This window comes from Capricornis sumatraensis, chromosome 2 (genome assembly GCF_032405125.1).
Source record: "Capricornis sumatraensis isolate serow.1 chromosome 2, serow.2, whole genome shotgun sequence".
Taxonomy (NCBI): Eukaryota; Metazoa; Chordata; class Mammalia; order Artiodactyla; family Bovidae; genus Capricornis; species Capricornis sumatraensis.
The window spans coordinates 179,227,230-179,244,175 of record NC_091070.1 but is presented as its reverse complement, the minus strand read 5'-3'; the positions used below and the strand labels follow the sequence as shown (position 1 = coordinate 179,244,175).

Here is a 16,946-nt window from a genome sequence, read left to right as displayed (position 1 = left end):
GCATTGACGTTAGAGTGTAATTTCCCTCAAAGGCCAGACTCTGTCGGACAGCAACATCGGGTCACCTACAATGTGCCACATGCTGTGTGGGATACTACTAGACGTATCTCAGGAGAATGTTGTTAGCAGAAACCAAATCCAGTTTTCTTTGAAGATAGTGTCTGTAGCTGACTACACGTAATCTCTGGTGTGTGACGAAAACTAAAAAGGATAAAAGCTCCCCCAAAAGGGAAAAGAGGTCAGACAACCTCCCCAGGGCAGGCTGAGCTATTTGGCTTTGGCAAAAGCACCGCTCTTCCATCATCACTTCTAAAATCATGAAAATGAGAAAGTTACTCCTCACGACTTTGGGTAGATGGCCAATATCTCTCTGAAGTACTCTTATGAGACATTTGCTTGTAAAATCCGAAGCATCTCTCCTTCACTTCTTATAATCTGAGTGCCCCAGTTTACTTAGGTGTAGCAAATTAGCTATAAACTGGCTCCATTAGCCGTGATGGTCAAAGGACAAGCCATTTAATGTAAGCCTCTGCCTTTCAGGAACCCCCTGTTCTCTGACTGGGTCATACATCATTCTTGCAGAAGGCTGGGGAAATATTCTGGCAATGTACTATCCCTTCAAATTTGGGTAATGCTTATGATAGTCTGCCATCACTGAAACCTTGCTGATGCAAATGGTTTTCAGGGGCAAACGGTTTTCAGGGCTGTTGCAACTCCATGAGGGTTGCCAAGCAACCTGCTATGGTAGCTGCCAGCTCCAAATTCAGCTGATTGGGTGTCCTTAGATAGAGTGGGGTTAGAACCAGAGCTTCCTGATTTGATCATCATTACAATGGCTGATAGAAAAAGGAAAGGAGAGAGCCTGTGCTAAATGGCAGGCTCTGTGCAAGGTATTTTGTAATGCACTGATATCCTTTTTAATCCTCATGGTAATGCAATAAGGTTAGAAGTAATATCTCAATTTTAGAGATGAGAAATCAATGCCAAAATGAATTAATTACTGAAGGCTACCCAGAAAATAAGACATGGAGTCAGTTTTCTAGTCCAGAATCAAGTGCCTATTCTTTTATTACCCAGGGCGGGGGGGGGGGGGGGGGGACAAAAAAAATAGATGGATAAAATTATAATCAAGACCAATAGCGAGGTAAAAGAAAAGGGAGTAGTGGCAAGAGGTAACTGTCATTTTTAAACACAGAGGCAAAATGTGCCTGGTAGATGATCAGTTTTAAAATGGAAGTCAGTAAATATAGTGGGTCTGCTGTATTTATTTAAAAACATAAAACTTAATCAGAGGGGGTTAGGAAATAAATTGAGGACATGCCCAATTGTCTGAGGCTGCTAAAATCTCTCTCTACTCCTCATCCTGGGTCAGCTAATATTGATATAATAACTTTAATCTAGATAACATTTTATGAGTATTTACAATGTTCTAGGTACCATTCCAGGCTCTTCGTTTATATTAACTCACTGAATCCTTTAATAGCCCTGTGAGGTATATACTATTATCACAGCTATCATGTAACTGAGGAAACTGAAACACAAAGGGGTGAAGCTCTTGTTCAGAGTTATGCAGCTGGGAGATCTGAGCTGAGTGAACCCTGCAGTCTGGTGCTATAGCTGGTGCCCTCCATTACCGTGCTTACTACCACCATACTGGGAAGAACCAGCCTCATTTCCACCAATGGATAAGACAAAGGATTCAAAGAGACATCAACACTGCTGTGTACGATTACATTTATTCTGATGAAAATGTTTGAAATACCCTCCCTATAGTGGCGATACGCGTGAAACCAAGTGGCCTCCGATTTTAGATCCCCTTGCATCTATCACCTGCCCCTAAAGGCAGCTCCATAGGATGAGTGCCGCTGGGTCTGTCCTACACAAAAGTTAACAGAATCTCCTCTCTCCTGATCCCTTTAGCAGAGGCTGAAATCCTAGTAAGAAATGCCTATTTTTTCAGCATATAAATCTGATAAGGAAAATTGGCTTTGATGAGTGTGAGTTGGTATTTTCTCTGTGCTTTCTTGCCACCTGGGTTTATTGTGGTCATAATAACCCAGTGGATTTACTTGCTTGTCTCAAAAAGCATGTCTTCATCATTTTATCTCCTGAGTTTAGACTAATGCCTGGCCCATTATGTCACTCAATATTTGTTCAATTAATTATATATAACTCTTGCTATCCTTCTTTCTTAGATGAAATTTCTTTGAACCAACTGTTTGGAATTCTCATAGCCAGCAAATGTCCAAACACCCTCAGACTTCTGTCAGCTCTCATGGTCTCATGGTCAAAAACAGTGTCCTCTCTACTTCTAGCCCCTGTATCACTGATTCATTCTTGTATCCACATGGAAATGATTATGAAAAATGATGCACTACCATCAAATGTTTTGTAATCCAAGTAGAATGTTCTGCTAATTTTGAAGGGGGTGTTGGCAGGGAAAGGAATCAAACCTTGGAGCTAAGAAGATGTCCCAGCAAATATAGAACATTTTACTTGATCCCACCTCCTAAGGAACAGTTCCAACCACACCTGGTGGCTCAGCTGGTAAAGAATCTGCCTGCAATATGGGAGACCTGAGTTCGACACCTCAGTTGGGAAGATCTACTGGAGAAGGGAGCAGCTACCCACTCTAGTATTCTGGCCTGGGGAATTCCATGAACTTTATAGTCCATGGGGTCGCAAAGACTGGACATGACTAAGGGACTTTCATTTTCACTCCACCCAAGCACTTACTAAGGTTTCCTTACAAACAGTGCAGGTCCTCACCTGAGCATGATTCTGGTCTCCATGTTAATATAATAATATTTTTCTAGCTCCTAATATTAATTAATATTAGAATAATATTAATTAAGATATTAATATTAGAATTAATATGAGGTTATAAAGTTATAATGACTACCCTTTTACTTCCCCCTTTCTTCTGTTCCTCCAGTTCAGTTTTCCAGAGTAACAGTAATACCCTTCCTCTATTGCTATAAAGCCTAACATGGCTGCAAGTGGGAAGTTTTGTGTTTGTCCCTAGGGTAGAGCCATCATGGAAGAGGAAAAAGTCCTGTAGCAAACATTTTTGAAGACTTAGTATGTGTTGGGAATCATTATAAGTTCTTTATATACTTATCATATTTAAACTGACTTAGAAAGGTTAAGTAATTTGTCCAAGATCAGAGAATTAGTAAATAATGGAGTTGGAACACCTAGATTCATTCTTCTCTAAAGACCTTATTCTTAAACACTGTAGCCTAGCATCACTGTGGATTAAATACCCTGGACTTTAGTCATCAAAGTGAACCATTTAGTAAAATTGCCCTTCATTTCCTGCTCTCATATAATCAAAGGAGCAGTAAATATAGAAGGATGGAGGAAAATACAGATTCTCAAAGTGACTTGAAAAATACTATAGAAATTCCTTCTTATAAGGGGAAGACCACTTATGGGGAGAAGATGAGAGAAAAAATCAGTTGGCATTCCTAGTGGTAGTTTTAAATGGAAGCTGATTAAATGGGACAGCTCTTACTGAATTCTCTCAAAAGTGGGCAAGACACTGCACCAACAACTTGTGCCTTTTGGATTTCAATTTTTAATGAATCTCTCCCTCCCACATACATGTACACACACCCCACACTGAAATATCATTCAACCAGTTTGTTTTGAGTAGCTTTCATTATCCAGGTTTATTGGGGTGGGAACTGGCAAGAGGTGGTTAATGACTCTTATTGTTATACTTGAGTCTGTGTAGCAAGAATGATTCATTTTCCTAATAGCTACTAATTTCTTTTTGTTACAGAGGTTCACCAGATAGAGATGGAATTGTAAGTATTTAAATGACCATTTTTAGTAGGTTTGCATTTCAACCTATGCTAGTTTAAATTTCTTAAAGCCCCGTTTCATTTTTTCTTTTTCCTGCAGGGGGGAAAAATGAGCTTAAATGACTTTTCAGACTCACTCTTGTAATTTTTTGTAGTAATTGCATGGAACATAAATACAGTCTTGGTCACGTTAAACTTACTTATTGCATTCACCTAAAACCTTGCCCCAGAGCAGGCAAGGCAACTTATCAATATGATGGGTCAAAAGTCAGACAGTTCCTGCAGGGGCTGCTACCATCAACTGTTATTTCATTTCCAATTTAATGATATAAGAGCTCATTATATGAGAATGCTTTTCTCCAACAGAGGCCACTAAGTCATAATGGAGCTGAAATCCAATAAAATTGAAAGAAACCTTTCCCTTTTTGCAGTTGAGCTGCAGATACATTTTCTGTATTAAATTCGTAAGTAGGGAATGGTCTCGAAACCACTTATGCCTGAATTTACAGCCTGGAGGAGGAAAATGTGTCCACCGGTTTAAGAGTTAACAGGAACTCTGATTCCTCGCTGGTCACCAGATTTCTTGCTTTTTTAGAGGAGTCGGTGGTGCATGAGCTTGGATTTATCCAAGTTGTCCTGATGACAGGCTGCACCAACTTCTAAAATGACTTCCTTCAAAGCTGAATCAGATGCCTATTCAGAAGGTTCAAAAGAACAGCTGTTCTTGAAGGAGGGAAAAAAAGGGACTCACATTAGGCTCATTGGGCTGGAGTGGGAACTAAAATAAACCTGATAGATAATTTTTTTTTGAAAAATCACCCTTTATAATATTAGACCTAAATTGGGGTGTTAATTGCAGCTATGGTAGGAGTTTTTCTCCCACATTTAACTCAAGGTTCTTAGCTTTGGGGTGCCTTTTACATTCATGTAGTTCTCTCCATGAAATGTTAAGGAAGTAGACTGAAATTTATCAGACATTGGGTAACACTATAATCAAGGCTCTATTCAGCAGGGGAAAAAAAAGACCCAGAAGACTCAGCTTCTCCTCACCTCTTGCTTCTGGCTCAGAGCCCTCTCGTTAACTCTGTCTCAGGTACTCTGCTTCTGTGTCTTCTCTTCGCTTCTGTCTCAGTCCCCTCCCTGAGTTCTCTTGTCCCCTTCATTCTCACCCTTGCAAGGCTCTGTTAGCTAGTCTCTGCTTTCCCTCCCTGCTGCTCCCAGGCTGGTTTGCTGTCTCTTGCTTCTCTCCCTCTGGCACCCTCAGTCTTGTCCTTTTTTTTCTTTCTCTAAAGCTCCTCCCACGCCTCTGGTCATCGTCTCTGAAGCCCCACTGCTGTCTCAGGTCTCTGCTCTTCTAGGGACCCCCTGTTTGCATCTTGAGGGGAACATGCACTTGGTGCCTGGCACAGCACTGGTGTGCGACAGGTGACTCTGAGTATGTGCTGTGTCCATAAGCCCAGCTGTGATTCTGCAGACTCACCCACCCTAAGGCAGGGCTTCATCCCTGAGTTCCCCAAGCCCTCCGTCATTGCCACCATGCCCAGTCACATCAAGTTATTTACCAGCAGACGCGCCCTCTTTGTTCCTTAACTGGAATTGCCACGAATGTATCATTGGTCATGATTTTAGAAAACAGGAGTTGTTTAACTTTGATTTCTCAGGAAATAATACAAACCTGTTTGGAAAATAGGCTGCATTCAAAGTAAATTCATGCTCTCAGAAACAGAGTGTACAGCTTCCTAGGTAACTGGACATTGTTAGCCAGCTGCTTATTTTACCACTTGGAAATGTGCCTCCAGTTTTCCCCATGTACTCTGGGCACCAAATTTTGAGAACGCCTTCTCAGACTAGTTGCTACAGAAGTCCAAAATTTCTATTTGCATTTAGTCCCTGGGAATCTCAACCTGATTTTCTTTCAAACTCAGACTGATTTCTTTAAGACCTTATGTCAGTGGAGGCAGTCCACTTTTACATGACTGAGTAAGCTTTAAAGTGATTTCTTTTGAATATCTGAAGTTGAAATTTATGGTTTCACTAATGTGGTTCTACAAACTATAGGTGGTGGTGTACGCACTTCATGCTTATAAATGACTTTGTCAACACAGGAGTTACACAACAGGTTTAACTGTTTAAATTCAGTTTCTGCAAATCCAGTGAAGCCCATCTTTGGTGACAAGGCTTTTGAGGTTTTGACTACAGAGGCTCTGTGGCTGGGCTGCATGTAGCAAGATGGGCTTGCCCTGCTCTCCCCTGGTCGAATATGCCCACTCCTGGCCAAGCTGTCTGCCTCGAAGTTTGAGGCTTTAGGCATCTGTGTGGCAATGCAGTCTAACCCAGAGACAAACTCTGACTTGTGCAGGACACATTCTGAGTTTTTCCTAAGCAGTTCAGATTTCCACCCACACCTAGACTGGGGGACTGTATGTCACGGTCATTGCTATGAGGAGATCTCAGCTCATCCTGAACACGTGTGCAGGAAAGGGCCCAGATTTGGAGCTGGCAGCTGTGTGTGCTCTGTCTTGATGTCTCCCCAGAAGGCTATGATCCAGGGAAATAAACAGTGCAGCTAGCCTTTTCAGACTGCCATTAGAAATACAACTATTTTTATTCAGTCTGGTGTGGCCCAGTGTTTATTCTCTACCTGTAAATTAAGTGCTGGCTGAATAAGGACTGGGTTCACATCACCCCTGGTGCCTGGGATGCCTCTTTCCCCTTCTCCCTTCTTCTCCTGGCCTAGCCACACTGGCCTGCTGAATAGAGCCTCATTATGGGCCCCAAAGTCCACTCTTTGCTTCGAGAACCCTGCCAAGATTGGTAGGCCCTCCAATTTGGCCTAGATGTTGTTTCCTCTATGGTATGCTTGCTGACTCCATGTGATTCTTTATATGTGTCTTGAAGAACAAACAGATCCTTTAACAACTTTTTTCTACATGAAAACAATCAATTCCAGCAGCCCAGCCCACATGAACCACCCTACAATAACAAAGCAGAGTACGCGCGTGAAGGAGGAAAAAAAGTTTCGGTAAGGACAACAGATTTTAGTTTAAAATTTCCAAGGGGTTGTAGAAACAGTGAGTAAAATCCCAGTTTGAAATTTGAAAACACAAAAGCATGAAGACTCTTTCTTAGATAGTATTCCGCAATACTGGGGCCAATTTTTAAGTCCACTATATAGATTGTATATGTTGATGTCTGAATATACTTTTAAAAAGTGATCAGGCAAAGAGACATGCCTCTGTCTTAGACAAAGGACAGCAATTCAGATTTTTAAAAGAATCTGCTATCTATAAGAAAACTTTGGCTATAATATAAACAACATTATACATATTGACAAATAACATAGTCATTTGTTAGGGTAAGTGCTATCTAAGTAACATTAGGAATTTGTCAGGACCAGGGCCTGTGGGACCTCAGGTACTTGACAGTGGACTTGGGGTGCTGATCCTGGTGGCCCAGACTGTACAACAATGATAGCTGTGTTGTTCAAAATGGTGGCCACATGTGGCTATTTAAAATTCAGTTCCTCACTTAATGGCCATCAACAGATGAATGGATAAATATATAGTGCATATATACAATGGAATATTAATCATAAAAATGATGAAATAGTGCCACTTGCATCAATGTGGATAGATCTGGAGATTATCATACTGAGGGAAGTAAGGCAGACAAAGATGAACACCACATTATATGACATCATTTACATGTGAAATCTAAAACAACAAAAAAAGATACAAATGAACCCATTTATAAATCAAAAATAGACCCACAGACAGAAAACAAGCATGTTTATCAAGGAAAAAGCCAAGGGAGGAAGGTATAAATTGGGAATTTGAGATTAACAGATATACTACTATAAGTAAAACAGATAAACAACAAGGACCTACTTTATAGCACAGGGAACTCTATTCAATATCTTGTAATAACCTATAATGGGAAAGAGTGAGCGTATATATATTTATACACGTGTGTGTGTATATATAATTGACCACTTTGCTGTATATCTGAAACATTATAAAGCAACTATAGTCAGTTAAATAAATACCTACTTTTCTAATTTTTAAAAATAAAACAAAATTCAATTCTTCAGTGGCATTTGCCACATTTTAAGCACTCCACAGCTACTTGTGGCTGGTTGCCACCATATCGGACAACACACATACAGAACATTTACTTCTTCACAGATAGTTCTATTGGATAGTGCTATTCTATAGGGTTATTTACAAAGTGAGACAAGTCTATCTCAATGGCAAAAAGATAATATTTAGCCAGTATTTCACATGTCTTTAATACTTCTCACCAAAGAGCACAATGTGGCCGTGATCTGACCTTGGAAAAGAGGAGCATCTACAGCTAAAATTAAGAACTTTGGTGAATGTATAATTGAATGCAATTTTACTACACTTATTGATCTAACCAATCATATTATCTAAGAGGAGATAATAAGCTTGACCAAAGTAAAATACCTATTAAAACATGATCAATATTGCTATCAGCCTTGATTATCTTTAAATAACAGTCATATATTCAAGTTTTAGAAGTGATTCATGTGAATTGTGGATTTTAGAAAATATAGAAAAGAATTTTAAAAATACATACCTTTTACTCCAAGTGAAAAATCACTCTTTATATTGAATATGTTGGTGAATAGCCAACAATATTTCCCCACTTAAATTACATTCTTCCATGGTTTTACACTGTTTTCCAATTGAAGATCAATAGAGCCGTTACCTCCATATCACCACTATGAGCTGCTTAAATTGTTAAACTGGGAGAATTTCTTCCTTAGAGTTTTACCAGAAGAATTTCAACCAGGTTCTGCATTAGCTCTAACTTGATAATTTCCACTTGCAAAATCAAATATATTTGTAAGAATTCACTAGTGTGAATGATGCTAAATTGTTAATTTCTCTAATAGAACTGTGTGTATATATGTGTGTGTGTTTTTAATATCAACACAAAAGAATGTGTGTATATATGTGTCTTGGAACTGTGTGTGTATATATATGTGTGTGTGTTTTTAATATCAACCCAAAAGAATGTACTATTATGATTTGTTGTTTGTGTTTAGTATTTATGTTTAAAGTGTTATTATTTTAAAAGAAATTTCTTTTTATAGGCTTTGCTTTCTCTTTATCACAATCTTCCATTTGTTTCCATGGAAACTGAGAAACTTTCCCTCAGCCCAGATCTAGAAAATTCATAAAATTGAGGAACTTTTGTATTTCTAATATTGTCAGTAAAGAAATACACACACTCATTTTGTCTTTATTTAGCTGAACCTGTCAACTATCCTGGTCTTGAAAGGCTTTGGTTACAGAGATGAGATTATCATGGAAGCAAACATCTGTAGAACTTCAAAAATTTTGAACTCAACAATTTATCTAATCTCTGGTTTTTAGATAGCAATTCTTTGTAATAAAGAATTGAGGACTAAAAGATCTATTAATGGTACTATACTCATCACTGAATTCATACGTTTAGTTTTTTGAGATCAGCTTATTTCATTTGATTTTCCATTACTCTAAATTACATTTGTATTTTGAATATATTATATATGCTTTATAAGGTGGAAAAGGTAATGGCACCCCACTCCAGTACTCTTGCCTGGAAAATCCCATGGACGGAGGAGCCTGGTAGGCTGCAGTCCATGGGGTCGCTAAGAGTCGGACACGCTTGAGAGACTTCACTTTCATGCATTGGAAAAGGAAATGGTAACCCACTCCAGTGTTCTTGCCTGGGGAATCCCAGGGACAGGGGGAGCCTGGTAGGCTGCAGTCCATGGGGTCGCTGTGTTGGACACGACTGAAGCGACTTAGCAGCAGCAGCAGCTTTATAAGGAGGATTTGGAGAGTTTTGCAAGGAAGACATATGCAAACATTGTTAAAGTAGAAATTTTAAAAGAAAACAAGTATGACAAAAAGGAAGTAAGAACCATGCCATTCACCACGAGAGAGATTTTTTATTATGAGATGGCATGTTCTCAAAAGTAGCTTCATAGCTTATACAGGTGCAAAGTTGATGTGGCAAGTTTTTAAAACAACCTTCATTCAAATAGCAAAGAATATCATTGAAGCACTAATTTAATGAAGGCAAATCTATGAGAGGCTTAAAATGATGTTGTCTGATTAAGCATATAGTCTTTGTCAGGAGCAAGACAAAGAAGAGGGATATGGGGCACGGGCCCTTGGTCCCAGTGTGCTGGCTGGTGGAGGCAGGACAGAATTTGTGCATTTGTAAGTTGTAGTGCGGTGTTGGTATATGGGAAGAGACAGGAAAATAATGGACACATTATCTATTTCTCACACACTATTTCTCCTCACTCAACCACTGCTAATTCTTAGAATGCCCAATCAACATGTAGTATCAATTAATGTTACTAGGTTACTTCTGATTTGGTTTTTTAATGATCCTGCATGCATGGATGAAAAGGTATCTTCTCCTACCTCCTTGTCAGATGGTGTCAGCTGTTAACATTGTAGCTCAACCAGCCTTCATTTGTGATTGCAAAATTAGGTGTCCTGTCCTCAAGCCTCATTCATCAGCATCTGATGTGTGTTGTTGTGAGACCCATGATTGCTCAGTGACATATCGTTGCTCTATGTGCTAACAACAGGAATGTTGTTGAATGGACTCTCCATTATCAACCTCATCTGTGTTTTTATCCTTTGCTCATGAGAAATAGAGAATCCTAGAAATTTCATTTTGAATGATACCACATCCTTGCTCAAGTTCTCATGGCCATACATGTCATGGCAGTACCAGGGCCGAAAATAGAACTTTTAAGATAATTCTGAGAGAATAATGCTGATGCCCAGTCCTCTCATAATGATCTGTGCTCATGGAGGCCTAGGATGCCTGGATGACAGAAATCTACAATTAATCCTCAAATTGTCTTTTAGTAATTTCATAAGAAAAGTCACTTGAAAAGAACATCAACACTATTTTTTAATACTTAGAGGCTGAGTTAACTAATTGGAATCTGATTCCCTTTATATTTTATCAAAGGTGTTTAGGAAAACTTGAGTCAGTGTTAGAAAAGCTGGAAGAAGATGAATTAATGACTTGGATGAATATTCTCTGGATATGTTGGAAATAACTGTATATGAGAATAACGTGGGTCAAAATATTTCCATTTAAATATGTACATATTGAATACATCTAGTTATATCCCCTGAGGTATAGAGGATTAAATAATACATAGGGGCTGCTGATTCTTTAGTAATTATATAACATTTGAGTAGCTAGTTGTTAATATCCCTATGCGTATACTACAGTCTTTTGTGAAGTAAGTGTGTGAGTTCTTTTATGCAGTGTCATGCCAACTCAATTTACCATTCAGTTACACCAACGTGGTTGCTTAATAGGCTGCTGTAATGTGTCTTTCCAATGCTGGATTTTGATAGCTCTTGCTAAATGCAGATAAGACAAGTTTTCTTTGTTATTAATTCAAATGTTTCTTTTCTAAATGTATTTTCAAATTTATTACAGAAGAAAAGCAATGGAGCACCAAATGGATTTTATGCAGAAATTGATTGGGAAAGATATGTGAGTATCAGGTTGTTTTTTATAAATATTTCAGTGTGAAAAAAAGTCAAGGCATGCTTATATTTAAAATAGAGCATAGAAATAAGTGAAACATCTCATTAGGAAGTGCTGGCCCAGGTAGCCTGGTATAGAGGCTAAGAGCACTAGAGTCTGTTAGACCTGAGTTTGAGATCTGGCCCCTCCATGGAACAGCTATGTGTGGCTTTGGTTATTTGCTGGCCACCATAAATGAAGTCAGTAGTTACTTTATAGCATTATTGAGAGGATTCAATGAGCTAACTATTTGCAGAATATTTCAGTAGTCTGCCTGGCCTGGCATACATGTTCAAAAAACACTTTTAAAAATATTAACTCTAGATATTCAATCCTAATTATATTGATAAGCAGCTCTGAGTATTGAGTCAAGTCCGTTCATGTCTAGGCCTTGATTTTGCAATGTCCTAGTCTGTTCAGGTGGCTATAACAAATATGCCCCAAAACTGAATGGCTTATAAGCACAAACATTCATATCTAACAGTTTAGGAGCATGGGAAGTCCCACTTGCTGGTTGAGTGCCCACTTGCTGATTCATGGAAGGCACCTTCTAACTGTAACCTCACTGCAATCTCTTTTATAAGGGCACTAATGCCAATCACGCAGTCTCCTCCCTTGTAACCTAATCACCCCCAAAGGCCTCACTTCCTAATACCATTACCTTGGGGTTTGGATTTCAACATAAAAATTTGGGAGCAATACAAATATTCCTACCATAGCATATGATAATTATTCTAGCCTCATAGTACAGATTTTTCCCAAGTCAAATGACAATCAGTTGTTTTTCCCCAAGGAGTGAGGGTGAATCCCAGGGGAGACCTAAATCCCAGTGGTCTCCCAGTGGAGACCTAAACTCTCCTTGTGATTCCCCCAGTAGCCAGTTAACCTCATCACCACACACTTCACCAGCCACAATAGGATGGACAAAATGGCTCTTATATTTCTAATCATAGAAAACATATAGGCCATATTCACATCAAAAATCACTTTTATTGCAAGTCCCTAAATTCATAATTCTTACAAAATGCCTTTGTACTTACAACTTAGGTGACTGTATGACCCAACCTCCTCTTTCATAAAAATTAAATTTGATGTTAATGCGTTTGCACATTTGTTAATAATAATTTCATTTTTTTAAATACTACCATTCATATTATGACATGCTACTAAATTCTTACCACCTTTTTGTTGTTCAGTTGCTAAGTCATGTCCAACTTTTTGTGACCCCGTGGACTGCAGCATGCCAGGCTTCCCTTTGCTTCACTATCTCCCGGAGTTTGCTCAAACGCATGTCCATTGAGTCAGTGATACCATCCAACCATCTCATCCTCTGTTGACCCCTTCTCCTCCTGCCTCAGTCTTTCCCAGCATCAGGGTCTTTTCCAATGAGTCAGCTCTTCAAATCAGGTGGTCAAAGTATCAGAAGCTTCAACATCAGTCCTTCCAATTCAGGGTTGATTTCCTTTAGTATTGACTGGTTTGTTCTTGCTGTCCAAGGGACTTTCAAGAGTGTTCTCCAGCACCACAGTTTGCAAGAATCATTTCTTCGGTGTTCAGTTTTCTTTATGGTCTAGCTCTCCCTTCCACATATGACTACTGGAAAAAACATAGGTTTGACTATACAGACCTTTGCCTGCAAAGTGATATCTCTGCTTTTTAATACACTGTCTAGGTTTCTCATAGCTTTTCTTCCAAAGAGCAAACATCTTTTAATTTCATAGCTGCAGTAACGATCTGCAGTGATTTTGGAGCCCAAGAAAATAAAATCTGCCACTGTTTTTTACCACCTTAGAAGGTGAATACTACATTACCTGCATTTATAGAAAGGAAAAATGAATCTCAAGAAAATTCAATTATTCATGCCACCCGTACACTCCAGAACATGTCATTCTGTCAACCTCATTACCTAGTCTTCCCTTATACCTGTTTCCCAGTGTTGAGATCTTTTTTATATTTTCCACAGTTCAATTCCGTAGATCTATGATAGCCCCTTTGTTACCCCATGGACTTTCCTGGTAGCTCAGCTGGTAAAGAATCCACCTGCAATGCAGGACACCCCAGTTCAATTCCTAGATTGAGAAGGACCCCTGGAAAAGGTATAGGCTACACACTCCAGTACTCTTGGGTTTCCCTGTTGGCTCAGATGGTAAAGAATCCATCTACAGTGTGGGAAACTTGAGTTTGATCCCTGGGTCAGGAAGATCCCTGGAGGGGGGCATGGCAACCCACTCCAGTATTCTTGCCTGGAGAATCCACATGGACAGAGAAGCCTGGTAGGCTCCAGTCCATGGAGTTGCAAAGAGTTGAACATGACTGAGCCATAAGCACAGCACAGCATTTTACCCCACATCTAAATTGTTCATAAACAATATTATAAGGGAAGTTACTAAATATATTAAGCAAGGTAATTTTTTTCTCAAAATTAGCACTTTTACACCTAAAAAGAATTTTTTTGTGTTTTGTAGGATTTTGTAGAATTTTTATTATAACAAAAATTTTGTTATACTTTATAGACATCTTTAATGCACAGGAATGGGATACTCTAAGCAAACAAGAAGCATGATAATTAAAATACAAAATTATTATTGATTATTCATCAATATTTGATTATTGATGAATAATCAAGAGATACTTGATTATTCATCAAGTATTTCTGATACTCCATCCAACCCTAAAACTTAGTGCTATCCTTAACAACTTGTGAGTGTTTAAAGGAAGCAGAATTTCTCTCTAATTTGCTTAGTCCTAAAAATTATTCAGGTCATAGGAATTGTGGCTATAATTATATTAATACACTAGACTCCACTTTCTTTAAGTAATAAGAAAGGGTTTATTCTTAATAGACTATGTCACTGTGTTTTTGGCAGGGATGGATGTGGTCTTAAAGCAAAACTCTAAAGTTTAAGTAAGGTTTAACTGACTTCATATTTGAGGGAAGAGACTTTCAGGCAAAAGGGAGGACTTTTATGAGGACCCAGAAGTGGGAAGAAGCTTGTAGTGATCAAATCTCATATGTCAACAATGGGAAGAAGGCCCTGTGAAAATCAGGCAGGGCCTTCTGGGCTATATAATGGTGCTAGGTTATTATTCTAAGTGCAGTAAAAAGGCAGGGACAGGTTTTTAGCAGGAAAGTAAACTTAATACTCTTGCACTTAAAAAAAAACAAAAAACTAACTTTTAGTATGGAAAGGACAAAAGGGAGATAATAAATGCTCAATAAATGGCCACTTTTCCATGGCACTCAGCCCCTTTTCTCTCTGTGGTCATCACATATATGTTGCTTTAGTGACTCCAAGATCTCTCTCTCCAGCTCTGTCCTCTTTCTTCCAGTCCTATAACCTCGGAGGCCACCTTTGAACTCTGCCCCCTCTTCCCCTCTCAAGCACAGAGTTTAGTCTCAAAACACCTGGTGGGTCAAGACCCAGGTCTGTCATTTGCTAGATGTATTTCCTAGAGAACTGACATCTGATTTCTCTTAGTTTCCTCCCTGGTGGACGGGGTGATTCTTTCCATGAATGATTGCTGTGAGGCTTCCCCGGTGGCTCAGACGGTAAAGAATCCGCCTGCAGTGCAGGAGACCCAGGTTCAGTCTCTGGGCAGGGAAGATCTCCTGGAGGAGGAAATGGCTACTCACTCCACTATTCTTGCCTGGAGAATTCCATAGCCAGAGGAGCCTGGTGGGCTAGAGCCCATGGAGTCACAGGGTCGGACACAACGGAGCAACTAACACACACACACACACACACACACACACACGATTGCTATGAAGAGTCAGTGAAATAAAAAGTAGGCCACGGTACTTACCATATAATAGGAACTAAAATATGGCAACACTAATCCCAACCAGGCAGACTTTTATCTTTCTTATCTTTTTCCTAAAAATGTTAGTTGCCTCTTGTTAGAATGAGTTCAGCCAGGAGTACTCCCAGGATTTGATGGAAGAAATCTTGGAATCTTCTTGAACATTTCCTCTCCTTTTTCTCCCATGACCAATCTGTGACTGAGAACTCACAATCTGTCCTTCCAAATGTCCTCGATTCATCCCTTCCCAAAACTAACAACTTGGTCCTTCTTAGCATATCTCACCTGAATTGTTGCAAGTATCATGAGTTAGTTTTCCTTTCTCCAGTTTCTTCTGCCCTCAGTCAATCCTTAGCTTATTTTCAACACCTCATGATTCTGCTTTCAGCAAGTGTTGTGCTCACTCACTCAGTCGTGTCCAACTCTTTGCGACCCCATGGACTGTAGCCTGCCAGACTGCTTGTCCATGGGGATTCTCCGGGCAAGAATACTGGAATGGGTTATCATGCCCTCCAGGGGATCTTCTAATGCCAGGAATCGAAGCCAAGTCTCCCACATTGCCAACAGATTCTTTACCATCTGAGCCACCAGGGAAGCTTTCAGCATGTCTCACGCTAGTTGAGAAGCTGCAGTAGCCATGTCAAGTCCAGACTTTTCCCCTATAATGTTGCCTGGCCCCACCCCAGTCTTCTTTTCCATGGTCTTGCCCCCGCCCATACAGCTTCCTCTCCAGTCCTGTCATCTTCATCTCCCTCTCCCTTTCACCGTGAGAATCATGCTGTCCAATCCTGCTTGGTGTCTCGGTACAATCTCTTCCTCACCACGGACTCCCCTCTCCTCTCCATCTGACCCAAAAGGCACACAAAGACTCCTTGATTCTTCCAGATCTCATAAATTTCCTTTCCTTTCAGACCCCTATCAGTAATATTCTGTGTTTTGCCCTTTTTTTTTTTTTTTTGAACTTTGACTACCAGAATACAGACAAAGATAATTTGAATGTTGTATCCCCGTCACGTTGCTTAGCATGATCTTTGGCTTATAGGAAATGCATGATACATTCTCTATGAGCATTTTCTTTCATTGACTTCTAGTTTATTTTCCCAATAGGAAGACTCTCCAAATATCCTTGAGTAATTTGATAAACATGGAGGAGCCTGGTGGGCTACAGTCCATGGGGTCGCTAAGAGTCACACACGACTGAGCAACTTCACTTTCACTTTTTACTTTCATGCATTGGAGAAGGAAATGGCAACCCACTCCAGTGTTCTTGCCTGGAGAATCCCAGGGACGGTGGAGCCTGGTGGGCTGCCGTCTATGGGGTCGCACAGAGTCGGACACGGCTGAAGCGACTTAGCAGCAGCAGCAGCAGCATTCAAAACAAGAGGGACGTCTATATCCTTAACTAGATGACTCTTGAAGGAATGTGAGTAATTTCTTTACCATTGTCAGGACAATGATTGTTTAATGTGCACTTGTGTTTTATAGAATTCCCCTGAGCTGGATGAAGAAGGCTACAGCATCAGACCTGAGGAACCCGGCTATATCCTTTCTTTATATTTTAATCTTAATTTCCATTTGCTTTCAGAAAGCAGGATGATAAATTTAGGATTTGCAGAAGTGCCGAAACCCAAGCTTCTCAAGTCCTGTTGTCACTAGTATTAGAGATGAATAAACAGCACAGAGAACAGCCTGATCACTAACAAGCAGGCACTTTGCCTTAATCTATTCATAGAAAAGAGAGAGAGGAAAAAGAGA

The 16,946-nt window shown here is 39.7% G+C and overlaps 1 protein-coding gene across 1 annotated transcript in view; it reads left to right on the top strand.

Annotated features, from left to right (window-relative positions):
• The window catches only part of SGIP1 (SH3GL interacting endocytic adaptor 1), a 156,065-nt gene that overhangs the window by 24,549 nt on the left and 114,570 nt on the right, over positions 1-16,946 (top strand). Inside the window, exons 3-5 of the mRNA XM_068961192.1 lie at positions 3,788-3,812; positions 11,301-11,357; positions 16,677-16,731. Coding sequence (XP_068817293.1) covers positions 3,788-3,812; positions 11,301-11,357; positions 16,677-16,731 — 137 coding nt within the window. The remainder of the gene's footprint in view (positions 1-3,787; positions 3,813-11,300; positions 11,358-16,676; positions 16,732-16,946) is intronic.